Source organism: Esox lucius, chromosome 3 (assembly GCF_011004845.1).
Source record: "Esox lucius isolate fEsoLuc1 chromosome 3, fEsoLuc1.pri, whole genome shotgun sequence".
Taxonomy (NCBI): domain Eukaryota; kingdom Metazoa; phylum Chordata; class Actinopteri; order Esociformes; family Esocidae; genus Esox; species Esox lucius.
In genome coordinates this window covers 24,743,932-24,761,497 of record NC_047571.1, presented here as the reverse complement: position 1 = coordinate 24,761,497, position 17,566 = coordinate 24,743,932, and the positions used below count along the sequence as shown (strand labels likewise).

At 42.6% G+C, this 17,566-nt stretch overlaps 1 protein-coding gene across 1 annotated transcript; it reads left to right on the top strand.

Annotated features, from left to right (window-relative positions):
* Positions 1-2,048: 2,048 nt before the first annotated feature.
* Positions 2,049-16,718, top strand: oxsr1a (oxidative stress responsive kinase 1a). Its single transcript, XM_010891821.4, has 17 exons — positions 2,049-2,311; positions 5,098-5,210; positions 7,287-7,395; positions 8,009-8,150; positions 8,568-8,623; positions 8,777-8,886; positions 9,157-9,258; positions 9,387-9,520; positions 9,988-10,036; positions 10,170-10,235; positions 11,176-11,298; positions 11,730-11,759; positions 12,122-12,279; positions 12,540-12,592; positions 12,725-12,793; positions 13,777-13,841; positions 13,921-16,718. Exons 1-17 carry the CDS (start codon positions 2,242-2,244, stop codon positions 13,993-13,995), a joined length of 1,524 nt encoding a protein of 507 aa, XP_010890123.3. The 5' UTR covers positions 2,049-2,241; the 3' UTR covers positions 13,996-16,718.
* The last annotated feature ends 848 nt before the right edge of the window (positions 16,719-17,566 follow it).

Genomic DNA, 17,566 nt, shown 5'->3' with positions numbered 1-17,566 from the left:
TAGCATTTTCCTAGTGTCCTTGTCACTACTGGTAGCATGAGGCGGTGCCTGCAGCCCATTCAGGTTGCACAGTCATTCCAGCGCATCCAGGATGACACATCCATACGTGGCGTTGTGCTAATGCAATCATTAAAGCATCACTAGACGTGGCTAGTGACTAGGATTGCAGCCACATTTTCCCATTTCTGCTTTGAATAGAAAATAACAGAAGGCTATTGAATGACTTGTGTTCTACATTCAAAGACATCCTGACATTGAAGCTGCCTGGCTGGTGTAGTATGTCAGCTTTATTATGAGGCTATTTACATCCATAAACAGTGATTTGAAAATAAAATTACATACTCTAAATATTGTTACTACTTCATTGCTAATCCCTTGCATTTGATGACTGCCTGAAGTCTGACATTGACATCACCAGATGCTGGGTATCTTTCCTGGTGATGCTCCACTAGCCTTGTCCTGCAGCCATCTTCAATTAGACTTAGGTGTCATTTTCTTGGTTTTAGTATTTCCTTTAGACCATTATTATTTGGGAGGCTAAACAGTGTTTTCGCACCTTGCAGTCCAGCCTCTAGTTCTGCTGGTGTGAAGTCTAACGGGTTGTAGTGGCTCACACATCCACGCCTACTTTCCGGAGAGTGTCTCTGATCAGTCTGACCGTTCGGTTGTTCCCCCCCCCCATGCATTGCTGCTCTAACGCCACTAGAAGGCATTCATACAGCAGCGTAAACTGATCCAGCTAGCTCCAACCTATACACCGTACATGTAGCCAGCTAGTGCCTGCTAGCTAGTACATTTGCACAGACACCACCACTGTCACAATACAAATACAGTTCATTGCCATTGCTGAACTAACCCACATAACAATCAGTTATGGGCCATATCAATACATCATCATGTTGGGAACATCTGGCCGATTATGTACTGAAATGGCCCAGAACTGACAGTTGTCTGGGAACCAGTGCTACATTTTTTTCTTAATTAACCAAAAGCAGATTTCTGAACACCTTATATTTTGGCTGTGTCGCTGATTGATTTATTATGATTTATCTGTGTCATGATGGCCAGGTTGTCTTCCATTGTCAGACACTAACAACCAACTCCACATTTTTAATTTGGAAAATGTAGAATCAAGACTAGACATTGACAGCTCTCTTGTGCCTGTACAAATGATGCAAACAAATTCACCGGCTCAGACAGCTGTGAAGACGGTTGTTCCAAAACGTATGCATTCAAATTAAAGCTGAAACATTCTGTACTTTAACCCCATTTGCATTGTATCATTTTAAATGCAAAGTGCAGAAGTGCTGATTTAAAACAACAACAGGTGTCAATGTCCAAGTACTTATGGACTGACTAGTTATTTACCCTGACGTACAGTATCTGCCTACAATGAGAGATACAGTATGTAACATACACCTGGGAGAAAACTAAAACATTCTTTGTATAGATTTCTGAAATGGGCAAAATTACGTTTGCTTTCTTTTATTTGTTATTTATTATTACATTTTTACCGACAGATAAGAGAAAGTGTTGTGGGAAGCTCGAGCCGACTAAGCCAATGCTTATCCAGTCAGAAATTAATCGATTTCTATATTGGTTAATAAAGGCAGATTGAACGGATTGTTCCACCAGACCGTACACGAAATTAGACGGCAGTCTCTGTGAACGATATTAAGTGACGATCAACATTTAATTGAAATGAGAACATGGGCCAGGACAGTTGAGAAGCGGGTAGACTTACAATGGGACCCCTACCTAAATGTTGATTGAACTGCCCCCTCTAGTGGCAACAATTTGTAACGCCATGGCCTAAGGCCCCCCTTTAGAAACGCCCATTCACTAATAAAATCAAGTATTTTCATGAAGTATTAATGTTCCGGCTCCGAGTCAGGGTTGTACTTAGAATTTCACAATTCCGAAAACAAATAATTGCTCAAAACATACCTGCAAAACTTGGAAAGCTTTCTTTGACCCTTTTCCATTTTGCCACACCCAAGATGGCGTCTTGTTTATTCCACTTTTGGCAACGTAAGTCTAGGAGAACGTGAGGCGCCTCGCAAGTGTCAAAGTTGTGTTGACAGTAGCAGTAGGAACTGTCAGGGCGAGGTAGCTAACTAAACCATATTTGCTAACACCCCGGAGCCGAATGGAGTAACTATTTCGTTTGCTATATTTTCAGAAAACTAACCCACCACATTCCTTATAACACTGTAAACAGTGTAAACCTCAAACGAAGCCATGGCAGAAGACTCGAGTGCTCAAACTTGGTCTATCAACAAGGACGACTATGTGCTCAACGAGGTGATTGGTGAGTAAGCTATGTTGCTAGCCACCTAGCTAGCTAACATGCTACTGTAACCTAGAGTACTAGTTAGTTGACTTTATTGCAAGACTCTTAGTTCGTATAGTTGTTAAGTTAATCCTACGGCCAGCCAGCCAACCAACCTTAGGTTTGACAGCTAATAGCATATAATAGGCCAACACATAATAGGCCAAGCATTTGTCTCTTAGCTGTGTCGTTCTTGGGAAGCTAGTTAGCTTATTTGCTATCCAGCTAGCTAACTTAGCCAAGCTAGGTAGCTAATGTTAGCCAAGTCAAGTGCACGAGTAAAGCGCTAGCTAGCTTGGGGCAGTGTTGAGGTGGGTGGTGCCCTTTCTTTGCTGAAAGAAAGCACGATAGGGCTTAGTGAGTCACCCATACCCTGTGTTAGCAATGAGTTGGTAACTATTAGTCAGGCACATTTATTTTGTGTAAAAGTTACTGGTTTAGCTAGTTGTGTGCAATGTAGCTAGTTTTTCTGTGTAGCTGGTTATATAGTAGTATGCATGTTACTGTATAGTTAAGTTTGAGACGTTGCTAAATCAGATCTAAGACGCAAATGAAAATTGACTTAAGTAGGCCTGTATAATTCCAAACTTATGTCTAATCACTGTTGGCGAAGATGCCCTAGAATCCTTGTTTGCGGAGTGACAATGTAGCCTATACATTATGGTTTTCTATAGCCTAACTATAACTTCTTTCTCCCTCTGTATACGTCTTCGCTTTTGTTCTAGTTTCATTTCTAATAACTGTACTGTTTATTATGACTTAGAAACAATGTGTCAAAAATGGTTGCTAAGCTCTAATGCACTGGTAACAAGGCTTGCAGAAAATGTATAGCAAAGGTATCAGGTTTATGACTGACAATGTAAATAAAAGTGGTAGAATGTCACATTGGCAATAAAAAATGATGTATAAAATTATAATGAACTCATCAATTGTACCAGGATACTGAAAGAGGTAATTACTCAGAAAATAATTCTTAGTTTGCCACATCAAAAACCAGCCATGGCATGAAATTAGTAATATAATTTGTGGAATGTATCAGTTAAATTATGGTGAAATAGTTTGACAGCTTTGTTGTGTACATTAAATGTTTATTTAGCTATCAATGCTGTGGGGTGGAGTCTGAGCTCACACGCAGTTCTAGTACTGGGTCGGAACACCATTTGCTTCCAGAGCAGTTATAATTCTTCAGGGCATGAATCTTACGTGTCGGTCCTATCAGAAATGTTTGTCAGAGATGTTTTTCAATGCTGACACAATTATTGGACTCTGTCTTACCTCCCTGCTACAAACAGCCATTTCCATCTGTTTCCAAAGATGCTCTTATCAGGTGGAGGTCTGGAGACTGTGCAGGCCACTCAAGTACACAGAACTTGTTTTCATGTTTCTGGAACCATTCTATGACAATTCATGCTTTGTAACCTGGCGAATAATTTTGCCAGAAGTAGGCCTGTCCAAATGAATAAGGATTAACCGCAGCCAGAAAGGGATGCACCAGTCAGCAAAAATGTTCAGAAAGGCAGTGGTGCCTGGTGCTCACTAGCGTATGCCAGGAAATTGTCCCCACAGTTACACCGCCACCTTCAGCCGGTGCAGTTGACACCAGGCAGGGTTTTGTCCACTCATGATGCTTACTCTGCCATCACCATGACGCAACAGGAACAGGGATTTGTCGGACCAAGCAATGTTTTTCCAGTCCTCTGTTGTCCAGTATTGGTTATTACATACCCACTAGAACCACACAGGAGTGTGATGCAGTAGCCCATCTGTGCCAAGGACAGCAAAGTTGTGCGTACCAAGATGCCGTTTGGCACATCACTGCTCTACTGTACCGTCCTTTGCCACTTTGGCCTGCCTGTCAGCTTGCCATTATCCTTCTACGTCTCATCAACAAGCTGTTTTTGCCCAAAGGACCGCCTCTGATTGGGTGTTTTGTGTTTGTCGCACCACTGTCTGTAAACTGCAGACACTATTCTGTGTGAAAAGCACAGGAGGGATGTTTCTGAGGTACTGGAACCAGCATGCCAATAGGCCTAATAACACAAAATATGTCCCATGTGCTTCAAAGATTCCTATTGCTGCTCCACCCAGCACACTCCTGCACATCTTAGTGCTGCTTGAGCTTCCAAAACACTTGGAAAGAGGTGGAGATTCAGGCAGTTTGTAAGACAGGCTGTTAGAAACCAAGAGAGCAGGTCTTTACAACCAATACCAAAAGTCTTGCTATTAGATGATTTTCTTCTCTGAAGGAAAAAGGAAATATTTTGCTATATTATTTTCATGGCAGTCTGCATTCTCGACTGACGGTTCCAAGGCTTTTCCATTACCATCACAGCCCTATGTGGCACTTATCGTAAGAGTATGACTGTTAACTGGTTACATTGCCAGTCTGGCCTTTTATATCATAAAGGACAGCTTATCTTCCCCAGCTTCCAATTGGCTCATTCATCCCCTTTTCTTCTGTAACACAAAAGTGTTAAGATATATAGAGGTACCTGGTGAATGCAGCTAATAATGTAAGTACAAGTCAGTTGTGAAAAAACTGAACTCTCCACGGAATTAATTTGAAAACTGTCCTGAAGAGTGTGGTTTTATGCGCTAATCTCTCCACTTCCTGTTGTATGTCAGGTAGTGGTGCCTCAGGCTTCAGTATGAATGTGTTACATGCTAATGGTTCCCCCTCTGTTGTGTCCCTCAGGGAGTGGTGCCTCAGGCTTCAGTATGAATGTGTTACATGCTAATGGTTCCCCCTCTGTTGTGTCCCTCAGGGAGTGGTGCCACTGCCGTGGTGCAGGCAGCCTACTGTGAGCCCAGGAAGGAGAGGGTGGCCATTAAACGCATAAACCTAGAGAAGTGTCAGACCAGCATGGATGAACTTCTGGTAACTCACAGACACGTACACATCCACAGACACACACTGCCCACCATGGTCTTCATTGAAAATGTGACTGTGCACAATGTGGCCCGAAAGATTTTAATTTAGAAGAGGCAAAACTCACCGAATACAAATGCATTTGATGTGTACCATTAGGGTGTCCACTCTGAATACTCAGAATGACACACAACATTTGGATGTGGACATAAATCAGAACACAACATGTGATACCTGTAATGATGTGACCAGTGACAATTTGTCTTCAAACATTTGCGGGAAAAAACAACAGTGTCTCTTATCCGAGCAGTTCCACATGGGACTGAAAATAATCCATTTTGGATATAATCCATTTTTATTAAGTTAAAAAGATGGTGGATCTTTATATGACAACTAAGCTTGTTTGGTAATATGATGCTCTTTGTGCGTTTGGCTCCTAGACTCCAAAAACATGTTTTAGTTGACACTGAGAGCCTGACTACCATTACACATGAATGGCAAATTGGAGATGCAGTTAAATTACCTGTTGATAAATCAAAATAATAGGTATTTTGAATTTAAACCCATAGCACAAACTACCCCTGTTACTTGATACTGGACTTAGAAAAATGAAAATGGTTTCCATGAAAATGTTCCACTGTCCATTTTTAATTTTGTCTTCTGGTATATCTTAGCTACAGGGGGATAGGTGAGGGTGCTGTAACTGATATTCACGCTCACGCTGTCTGCCCTTATTACATAACTGACATGTCCCACGTCAAGTGGCACCCTATTCCCTGTTTATCCCCTTTAGGGCTCTAGAAAAAGCAGTGCACTATGAAAGAAATTATGTGGTATCTGTGGCCCAGCCCTGGATCTATTCTGCCCTGTCTTGTCAAGTATGTCCTGGAGAGACAGCCCAGACAGGAGGGACCGAATCCAGGGTGTTGTTCATTGTGTTGCACTATAGCATTGTATCGTTTTCTAGCATCGATATAGTCTCAATACTTTGCTACTTTTCATTTCGTTCGCCAGGCGCTTTACTGTTGTAGCAATGTTTCTCGAGGGCAAAAAGGGTTATGTACCTTTTAAGGGATCAAGCGACATCAGCAGTGACGTTGCTTCGGAGGTTTTGCTTGCTACTTGCTAGTCAGAAAAGGGGCCGCATCTGAGCTATAATATCTAATGTGAGTGGAAACCTTCTAATTACTTAAGTGCTTGGTCAATACTATACTTGACGGCATGGCAGCAGAGTGGAGTACTGGCCGTCCTCAACTAGGAGACGGTGAGAGAGCCCAAAGTCAAATTTGGCGCTACTTTGGCTACAAAGCCAACAATGAGGTTGAGAGGTTGAGCCCGATACATCAGCGGTGCTTTTGTGCCGAAGATGTTATAAAACATGTCTTAGGAATGCAGGCAACACCACAGATTTCGCAAAGCAACATTTGGTAGAGCTTATTTACTAGAAGTGCAATTTCAATGTTATACCATTATCAAATTACAATATTGCTTTGGCTGAATAAGAATATAATCAAACGACCAAGCTTAAGCTAGATGTTTATTAGAAATAGGCCTAAGTAAACAGTTTAATGCTATACTGTTATCTAATTGCTTACAATTGCTTTTTAAAGTCATTTCTGTTAATTTTTGTATTCATTATTTGGTATTTTATGATTTGTGCTCTGGTTAAATTTACAAAATGATTGTTTATTTTTAGGAAAACTCCTGGACAGCTTGTTTTGAAATTTTTATAATAAAAAACCACGGTCGACATTGCGTAATGCTTTTCCTTTTACACAGGTATCATTTCACATAGAATGTTCTGATGCTAAAATCCGAATCGCAATCGAAGATTTGATTTTGGTATGGTGACAACACCAGGTGTTCATGAGGCATCTAATGGGAGAATACTGACTGAAACGGGGATAGGCTAACTGGACTTGACCAATAACAACTGTTTTTTAAAACACCTTTGCCTCAATCTATGTCTCGTCTCAAGTTGATTCTCCTCAGCTTCAAGTCTTTTGGCGCTGGATCTAATCCGAGGGGTGGAGGCTTTACTAGAATGTCAAAGTAATGTCTCTGTGTGTCTTTTTCTCCTTGCAGAAAGAGATCCAGGCCATGTCTCAGTGCCACCACCCCAACATCGTGTCCTACTACACCTCTTTCGTAGTGAAGGACGAGCTGTGGCTGGTGATGAAGCTACTAAGTGGTGGTGAGTGCTGCTGTTGGGTGGAGTGGCCTCATGCCCGGTCTGCCGTGGCCTTTCGAACCGTTGGGGAGGACATGTCATTTACGTTCCACTCGGTTATCGCCGGCCCCTCTGGCAATATAGGTTCAATAATGGCGACCAAGTTGCATTTCAAGTTGTTTGTTGTTGGACAATCAGGCACAACTTTACGTTGTGTCTTAGCTGCCTGCCTGCCATGCTCTGTTGGTCCCAGAGAAGCAGCCTGCCCCTCTCCAGCTGTGGCGTTGGCTGTCAGCCCGGTGTTGTCCATCCTCCTGGCGTGCAGCAACTCTGCCAAGAGTTAGAGCGTTGGGGCATTTCAGCCAAGGCTAGCCCTGCTGCCTTGGAGACTGTCATGGAGTCCTCTGATCTTTATTTCTTCTGTGGTTTACCTTGGCTTGGAATGAAACGTGTCTGATGTTCATCATGGCCGCAAACTAACAACAGATGTTTTGGTCTGAGCTAGTTACTGACCCCGAAAGACTTGGCAATGAATTTCTGTGTGATGCTGGTGTTCACTGTGTTTAGAGGCCTGTTCAGTCTCATAGTAACCTGGTCCTCTGCTTCTCCGTCTTTGTCTTTTGCTTTTCTCTCTCAGGCTCGGTGCTGGACATTATAAAACACATCATATCTCGTGGGGAGCACAAGTCTGGGGTGCTGGATGAAGCATCTATAGCCACAATCCTTAAAGAGGTCCTGGAAGGACTGGAGTACCTGCATAAGAATGGCCAGATTCACAGGTTTATTTTGTTGTTGTTTTGTCTCTGGCAAAGACATTTAGTGGTTGTATGTATTATTGAACAGGTTTGTTTTATATCCGTCATCAAGCTGAAGCGTGCCTGTGTCATAAAAAGGAAACACACTGGATAATGACTTCTTTTTTGTAGCGTGCACTGATTAGCGTGTTTAGCTCAGATTGAGACGTGATCAGTGAAACTACTTGGGTTGGCATGACTGCAGTTGTCAGGAGATTAAGGTTTGCAGTTTTAACAGCCCACAGACCAACACAATAATGACTCCTCAGTAGTTTAGTGTCAGGCGAGTTGTGTCGTAGCAGGCCTACCACCTATCATTTCCCTGCATTACATGGAGTTTAGTTTCCTTACAGGTGACTCTCAGTAAACACAGATTTTCCCTTCGGTTTCTTCTGTTCACAGGGATCTGAAGGCTGGTAATATTCTTCTTGGGGACGATGGCTCAGTGCAAATTGCAGGTGTGGTCCCCGACTCTCTTTTATATTAGTTTTGCTGTCAAGTATTAACTGTTTTCTACCAACAAAAGACACTATATTCCTCACAGCATTGACACCATTGGTAAACCTGTCTGTCTTAGGATCTGCCTGACTTCTCTCCTGTCTATTTGTCAGACTTCGGTGTCAGTGCCTTCTTAGCGGCGGGGGGAGATATGACCAGGACCAAGGTTAGGAAGACGTTTGTCGGGACGCCCTGTTGGATGGCCCCGGAGGTCATGGAGCAGGTGGGGTGCCATCGTTTTCCTTCTTTCTCTCCGTTCCCCTATCTCTATTTCGCCTTTTGCTGTCTGTAGTCTTTTTTGCTTGGCATATCCTCTGTAGAAATTCTAGATTAAAACTGTGTTATTGTTTTTGAAAAGCTCCCAGTACTTTTTTGATATGTATCTGTTGTCACTGTCAGCAAATTTTTTCTCCAATACAGAAGCAATTACAAATACAAGAGAGTTTTAAAAAAAACATACTGTTTCTCAGAGCTGTTATTTGTCTGTCCTCAGGTGAGAGGTTATGACTACAAAGCAGATATCTGGAGTTTTGGGATCACAGCCATCGAGCTGGCTACAGGCGCTGCCCCATATCATAAATATCCACCCATGAAGGTGATTTCCAATGTACTTATGTGTTAAAGGAATCTCTGACTTCCTCAAAATCAGTTACCTGGCTTTATAAATATAAATGCAATGGTCAGCTAGTGTTGATAAGTCTGTCTGTCTGTCTGTGTGTGTAGGTGCTGATGCTGACTCTACAGAACGACCCTCCCTGCCTGGAGACGGGGATTCAGGACAAGGAGATGGTGAAGAAGTATGGCAAGTCCTTCAGGAAGATGATATCTCTGTGTCTACAGAAGGAGCCTGAGAAAAGGTGATTGTCCTGAAAACTCATGACAGAAATGATGCCGTGGAACGGATGCTTTACTCCCGGGGTGTTTACAGTGAGGGCCTTTTAGTATATGGCCCTGCCGTGAACCAAACTAGGGTGTCGATGGGGCCACTGTCCACCCAGCCTGAGGCGTATTCATGGAGAACCGCCCCGCTTCACGCCTCTGCTCCATCTGTAATCTAACAAGTGTGATTCTGCTAATCAGATGTGTTTCAACAGTGTTGGCTCCCAGTATGTGAGCATAATTCCACCCTGACACAATTTCTCTCAAGTCAGCATTGTCCTTTGTGTTACTCACCAGCAAGCGTCTGTTCTTAGTGTTTCCCCTAGTTGTCCCAACCTGTTAGTCCCCTTTCCTAGTGGAATGAATTCCCCTGCCTTTATCTGTCGTCTGCCGCAGTGCTTTAGAGTCCCGCGGAGGACTAAAGGATGTTGTCTCTGTCTGACAGGCCGACTGCTGCCGAACTGCTCAAGCACAAGTTCTTCACGAAAGCAAAGGTGAGGCTGATGTAAACGTGCGCCCGTGTGATGTAGCACGTCTGACACAGGCAGCTCCTGGGGACGAGGAAAAGCAACTATGTTGTCCTGTCATCTGTCTGTTTATATCTGTCTGTCTGCCTCTGTCATGCAGAATAATGAATACCTGGAGGAGAAGCTTCTTCAGAAGGGACCTTCAATAGGAGACCGATCCAAACGGGTACGAGATTATAACCATACGTCTCTCACACACACACACACACGGCCTCACTGAAACACATATTAGTTGAGCACGGTTCAGTTCAGCATGAATGCTTTATAATCATCTATATACAGTACCAGTCCAAACTTTGGACACAGCCACTCGTGTGTGTGTGTGTATTTTAGGTCTAACTATACTCATGGGGACCAAATGTCCCCATGAGTATAGTAAAACCAGAAAAACGTGACCGGTCCCCATGAGGCAAAAGTCAATTTCCGTCTCAGGGTTTAGGTTTATGGTCAAACTTACAATTCATTTTAGAGTTAAAATTGGGGTTTCTTTAAGGTCCAGGCGTTGTTGGTTAAGGTTAGGCATTACATCTAGGTAAAGTTTAGGCATAAATGTTACTCTATTGAGGTTAGGTTTAGGGTTAAGATTAGGGTAAGGGAGCATGCAATTTCTATTTTCTGGTCTCCATGAGGATAGCCATACAAACGTGTGTGTATGTGTGTGTGTGTTTTCACTACACGGTGCTGGTCAGAGTGCTAATTGAGGTTCCCAGACAGGTGACCCTATAAACAACAGGACACTACTGTGATCTAAATACTGTTTGTGTCAGTGTGTAATCCTAACCAGGGAGCCTGGCTGTCCTCTTGGGCCAGGGCTCTTGTCAGGGCTGTGGTGCAATAGGCCCATGTGTCGCTAGAATATAGGATGTCCTGTAGTGTAGAGCACACATGAATAATATGAGCAGAAGTAAGCCACATTAGTGTACAAGCACGGACTGCCTCCCTGCTGTGTGTTGTGGGTAATGTAGGCCTACAGTAGGGGAGGGAAATGTTTCCGGTTTTAGCCATGTTACACATGGGCGTTCAGGAGGGTGGAGGAGCTGGTCTCGTAATGTTCTCCCTAAAGACCACGGAGTGCCATGAAGGTGTGTGTGTGGTTGTATTGTCAGGTGCGTCGCGTGCCTGGCTCCAGTGGTCGTCTCCATAAGACTGAGGACGGGGAGTGGGAGTGGAGCGACGACGAGCTGGACATGGAGAGTGAGGAGGGCAAGGCAGCCGTGGCCGCTCTACGGGTAACCCTGACCTAGCCTCAGCCCAGCTATCAGACCTGGGATCAGATACTATGTAGGACATCCTTCAGATACGTATGGAGACTGTTTCTCAGACCCAGTTTAAGCCTGTGTCTGGGAAATACACCATTAAGGGGCTCACTGCTTTACCACAGTAACTATACAGTGGTTTTCTCTGTGCCAGACTAGCTCAATCCAACGTAGGCATGAGTGCTGTATTTCCATTATTTAATGTATTTCCTAACCCAGGTCTGCTAACTGTAAACTTACTGTAGTCCTGTAGTGGTTTCATGGCACCTAGGACACTCAATCCAATCAAATCAATCAATCAATCATATGTTCAATCAAAACCGGTCCCTGTGTGGTCGAAGTGAAAACCTTTATTTTCATGTTCTTCTGACTTGTGTTAATATTTGTGTCGTATCCCATTCTAGTCTCCCAGAGTGAAAGATGGATCCATGGAGGTAAGCCCTGGTGTTGGTATAAAATCAGAACACCTTAAACCTTCTACCTTTTAATTGCGGAAACAATAGGATTAGTTTTGCATGAAATTTGCATAAAATTATTTTAGGAGAATCATTGCCAAATACCTGATCTAACTCTTTAATTGGCTTTCCCACCCGAAAATGAATGGATTTTCAGTTGATGTGGTAACAGGTGTTGTCATAATGCATTATAAGACATTTCTTAATCACCTATAGCCACACTGGTCCTAGCCCAGGACCTAACCCCGGGCTAAGAAAATGCGGTGTAAAAAGGCTTCGCATCTACAATTGAGTCAGTTAACAGACACTTTTATCCAAAGACCTGGTCTGGTCCTCCTCAGATCTTCCCTCCAGAGGATGGGTCTCCCGGTCTGCTCCATCCAGGAGGAGCAGGGCAGGACAAGGAGCAGCCGGGTGAGGCTACCCTGACCCAGGGGGAGGTGCCAGCCCAGGACCCAGCCGCCACACAAGTCCCCATCAGTTTGGTGTTGAGGTTGAGGTGTGTGTTTTTCGGCAGGTGGACACCCTCTAAGCAGGTCAAACCCTGCCCCGGAGCAGTGGTGCTCCCTGGGATGGTGTTGACTGGTCCCTCGGGCAGTTGGCTGACTTGGGATGGATTTAGTCACCAGGGTTCATAAAAGGAGAAAGGGTAGCTGGGTGGCCTATTCAAAACAGACTGTGAAACACAGATTGAGTGTGTCTATCATGTGGTCCGGTAGTTATTTCCTAATTAATTCTAACTCTCTCTCGTCTTCCCAGGAACCTGAAGAAAGAACTGAATGACATCCGGTTTGAGTTCATGCCTGGCAGGGGTGAGTGCCGGTTATGGATGTGACCTTTCACTGCTAATGTGGAAATCTGGTTCTAAAGTTTTGACGTGGCTGTGCGGAAGGCTAATATGTCCAAAATGGAACGTTGGTCTCTTTCCTGTCCTCCGTGTTTAGACTCAGCAGACGGTGTCTCTCAGGAGTTGGTGTCAGCCGGTCTAGTTGATGGGAAAGACTTAGTCGTCGGTGAGTATGTGAGATCTACAGTGACACACCCTTTCCCAGGCTAGTTTCGTGTCGCTCTCTAGGTCAGAGCATGATGCTGAGAGCGCCAGGGTTGTGGCGGACTTTGGTCAGCGTGAAAACGTACCAAAGAACGTGCACTCATTTGTGATGTGGAGGCTCTGGATGAAGGACTAAATGTATTATGGCAACTTGACCAAAGCCGCTGTAGGTCAGTAAACTCGCAGGCCAGAGTGAATGATTGGAAACTAAGAATGGCCACATTTGACATTTTTATATAGTATGACGGGTGTGGACGTGTTTTTCTGTTCTGGTTTAAAGAAATTGGGTTAACTGTAAAACAATATGTCCTTTTTTCACAATTTAAATGCACAGTATAGTTATGACAAAATATTACTGGTTTTGTCACATACAGCTCCGGAAAAAATTAAGACACCACTACGCCTTTTTCTTTCCTTTCCGAAAAAGAACAGTGAGTTACAGAAGTGTTCAATTTGCAGTGGTCTCTTAATTTTAAAATGTTCAGATACTTTGGCTGAATACATGTTTTTAGACAAAGATTACCAAGACATTTGTAAATGTGAATGAAACGTGCACTCAGTCAGTATTCTGACATACAGTCAAGTTCCCCGTGCAACCTAACCTGTAGAATATGCCCCCAGACCAGTTTGTGGCATTCGCCATGCTGGGCCCCGGCAACAATGTTCATTGGTCTGTTTGAGCTCTAAATTCAAGCCTATCTACGCAACATCGGACATCATTGAGAGATACAGATTACCAAGACATTTGTGTCATTCTCAGTATGGGTGATTGTTCTGTGTTGCTATTTGTTCCTTTACTACGTACGTTTTACTGTGCAGTAATTACAAAATGGTATGTACGACGGTTTGTACACTGGAACTGGGGAGGATTTTGTCAACGTTCTTTGAGATTAGATTGGTTTAAAAGGGGTTGAGATTCCTGATTTTCACTTCTGTTCTTTCCAGTTGCTGCAAATCTGCAGAAGATTGTTGATGATCCCCTCAACAATAAAAATGTCACTTTCAAACTGGTAAGTCATTAATATTTTTCAGATGTTTCTTACCCAATCTTCATGATTGATTATTTTTCAAACCTTTTTGGTTTCCTAGGCATCTGGCATAGAAGAATCTGAGATCCCTGACGACGTCAAACTGATGGGTTTTGCTCAGCTCAGCATCAGTTAACTCTACATTCCATCAACAAAGGACAACAAACAATATTGCACAGCAGCATAGTTCTAAATTCCAAGACACCACTACTGCCAAAGAGTAGAGCTACAGTGCATTTGTCAACCTGTAGGGTTCTTTACTGAAACCTGCAGTGTTAGTTAAAATGGAAGGCCTCTGAGAACGGGACCAGCGCAACAACGACAAGACGACGACGACAACAACAGTTAGGACAGGAACAGGAAATCACACTTGAAAGAGTTTACAGCAGGACCGATCAACAACGTGAAAGGACGACATCGCAATCAACGACATCGACTAAAAAATAACACATGTTTCTTAGTTTTCTACATTTAGCTCTACAATTCAAAACATATTCTGATATAACTCCTGCCAGTTTTGAAAATGATATCAACTTGAATGCCTTTTATTTTAATTTTTTTCAAATAACCGTGCCACTGGCCCAACAAACAACTGAGTGTTGTGTTATAGCCACCACTATTCTGGATTATATAGGCTGCCCGCCAGTGACTGCCTTATTTCGTATGTAGCGCAGTACTTTTATCCAGGGAACTATGTATGGAATGGGGAGCCATTTGGGAAGCAGTCCTAGTATATTCCGAGGTGTAAAAGATGGGGCCTTAGTTATTTAGTAAGGATCTCTTACAGTATTGATTTATGTAAGAAGTAAAGTGAATGAATGAATGAATCGCTGGTGAAACAAGAGTTCCCTGGATGCTATTGATATTCAACTATATTGACCCCCAGTCAAATACAGAAAGCTCCCAACTGCTATCAGCTAGTTTATTAGGAATCAGAACTGGCATCTCAAACAATGTATGTATCATTACTTTTATTGACATAAGCCTTCCAAAGTGTCTCATACGCTTTTCTAGGTGTATCATTTGTTGGCATAAGCTGTTTTAAGCTCATAGGTGTATCGTAAGATGACCTGTCACTGGTTCTCAGCTTTTGACTTGAGCTCTAATAGCCTGTCATGACGTAGTATCGCTTAAGCTGTGGTGTTAGTTGTTCAGGTTATCCCAGACCGGGACAGACGGGCTGTGATAGACGGACAGAGAGACGGACGTTGCTAAATAGGTTTTGTTTGATTTGGGGCGAGCAACGTTACTGGACACACTTTTATCGGCCAACGTTCTGAACAACTGTCCAGAGTTATTACGGAAAGACGGTAAACTAACGAATTGACCAAGATTTATTCTAGTCTTGGGTGATACGCAACCTTGTCTCTGTGATGTCCATGAACAATCAGCGGTTCACCAGCCACTGGATCTCTGTTCTCTCGCCTGTCACCTAGCTTTCATTGTACGGCTCTTCTTAAATGGACACATTCATTTGTATCATAGTCTTGTGGTCCAATCCATCCGCACTCACCTTAGTCATAGACTGGCACTCCCTCGTTACGTTGTCTGTTTTTGGGGTGTGTGTTTCTGTGGTGTGCCAGGGGCTGTGTGTTAGCTAGTTCAGGTACTGTTGCACATCAGTCTATTTAGCGGGAAATTGATTTAAAAAGGTACGTCACATTATAATGTCAGACTGGTGGTGTCACGGGATGCTCCTACTTTAACACACCCTCACAAAGGTATGTGAGTAAAAAGAAAAGCGTAAACTTTTTCTGGAGTGCATTTCTGCTAGGGAAAGAAGGCTGTACGTACAATTGGGGTAGTTAAACATCTGGTATACTTGATCATAGCTGCTCCAGAGTCTCCACAGGTTAAAATAAACTACAGTGAGCTGGGTTGGTTTTGTTCGTTTTTCTGTTTGTATTAGGTTTTCCACTGTTGGCCTTTTATATGTTACGTAATAGTCACTAATTCAGACTTTTGTTGCTCATCATGCCATGTGATTTGCTGAATTGGCACCTTATTATAGAGATTATTAACTTGCATATTTTAGTTCAGAAAGGCTTGTGATTTATCACACATTCTATGCTTTGGTAGTAAAATGCATCTTTTTTGCTTTTTTTATTGGGATTTTTTTCTTATCACTGAAACCTGTCCAATTTAGAGTTTGTTTCCCATAGTAGGTAACACAAACTGGAATGATGTTCCTCAACAAAATGTAGGGCTAGCTAACTAACACAACAAAATGACACAGTTGTGATATGCTGCATTCAGACAGAGCAATATGTTGAATGTTAGCCTGGGTGTCAAGTCTGTTTGTGCTATCATGCCAACTCTTGCTCATTGTTATGCCAAACAATGCAGTTGGCAAGAGCAAGAACAAATCTGACGCCCCGGATTGACAAATGTGTGAGCTAATAGCAAAATGTCCTGGGTTTTAATCTCTTTTCCCTCTGTATTGTGAACCCAATTGGAAAGCCACTGTTGTCAGGTAGATCTGTCACAAGGCAAACTCTTTCAATGATTAGTATTTATTATGACACTTACTTGGATCTGATTGAACTTTTATGATTTTGTTATTTTTTATTTGTTGGAAGTTGGTTTACTTGAAATCAACATATATATTTGACGTTATTCTCTGTATCATCACAAAACGTGCAAGTGATCAAAATCAAATGTGTTGATTATTTGAACAATATTATCTGTGAAACCTTAGAATTCAATTAAATGACAACTTCAAGTCAGGAATTTAATAAAACTCATATGCGGAATCAATGTTATGTGTAGTTAAAGAATTGCCACTACACAAAACCTTAAAATGAATCATTCTGGTTGACTAAAACGGGTGAATAGGTTAAATAAAATCACATGATTTGACCCAGGTTTCAAGAATTCTTCTTTAAAAACCTTCATCGTCAACTGAATCCAAGGCATATCTCCGTTAGCCAGGCTCACTGACCTCACCACAGATGGAATAGGTTACCCTCCATTTGCTGTCACACAAGACTACCCGCCTGACCGCTGACAAGCTATTTGCACCACAGAAACGCATTGAATTCAGTGGTGCCCTTGGTAAAACTTTAAGCTGTGCTTTTGATCCTGTGCTGTCACTTCGGTTACACATGACCATGTAAAACTCTGTGGCCAAGTCTGGACATGAATGACATCTGTCTGTCACTAATTCAGGCCATACAGATAGCTCTCCTAGTTAAATACGTTTTTGGATAGACAACCCCTTTAAGTGTACCGAAGAATTGCGTCCCCAAGTCATTTCCCCCAAGCTAGGGAAATCAGTTGTAAATCTTAAATGTGCATGGATTTAAAGTAAATAAAAATGTTTGACTTGTTTTTGCTTTAGCTAATTACAGGATTAGGTCACTCTGGTTCTAGCAGACTGAATCACTTTTGATTTAATCCTGTCCTAATCAGATACTAAGATTTGGGAAACCACGTGAGGCCAACTAACTGGGATGTGGAAACAAATGCAGACGTGTTTTAGTACTACAATCTTCAGTTGTCTAACAACTTCTGTTCAGTTAGGGTTTCATCAGCTTATATGAGCTGATCAAAAGTAGTACTGTAGATATTAAGGAGCCATATCGCAGAATTTAGAACTATCGTTCTGCTGTTGACAAGTCTATGTTCATATTGGTCTATGGAGATTTTTTCTCTTCCGTCGGTCCATGTCATCTTCAATTCCATGATGACAATGTCACTTGTCCCTT

Bases quoted from the DNA above. Each gene is read 5' to 3' on its own strand.
- oxsr1a (XM_010891821.4), top strand. From the start codon at position 2,242: ATGGCAGAAGACTCGAGTGCTCAAACTTGGTCTATCAACAAGGACGAC. The intron at 12,280-12,539 runs GTGTGTGTTTTT...TCGTCTTCCCAG, and splicing joins AGTTTGGTGTTGAGGTTGAG to GAACCTGAAGAAAGAACTGA. The intron at 12,794-13,776 runs GTGAGTATGTGA...TGTTCTTTCCAG, and splicing joins TGGGAAAGACTTAGTCGTCG to TTGCTGCAAATCTGCAGAAG.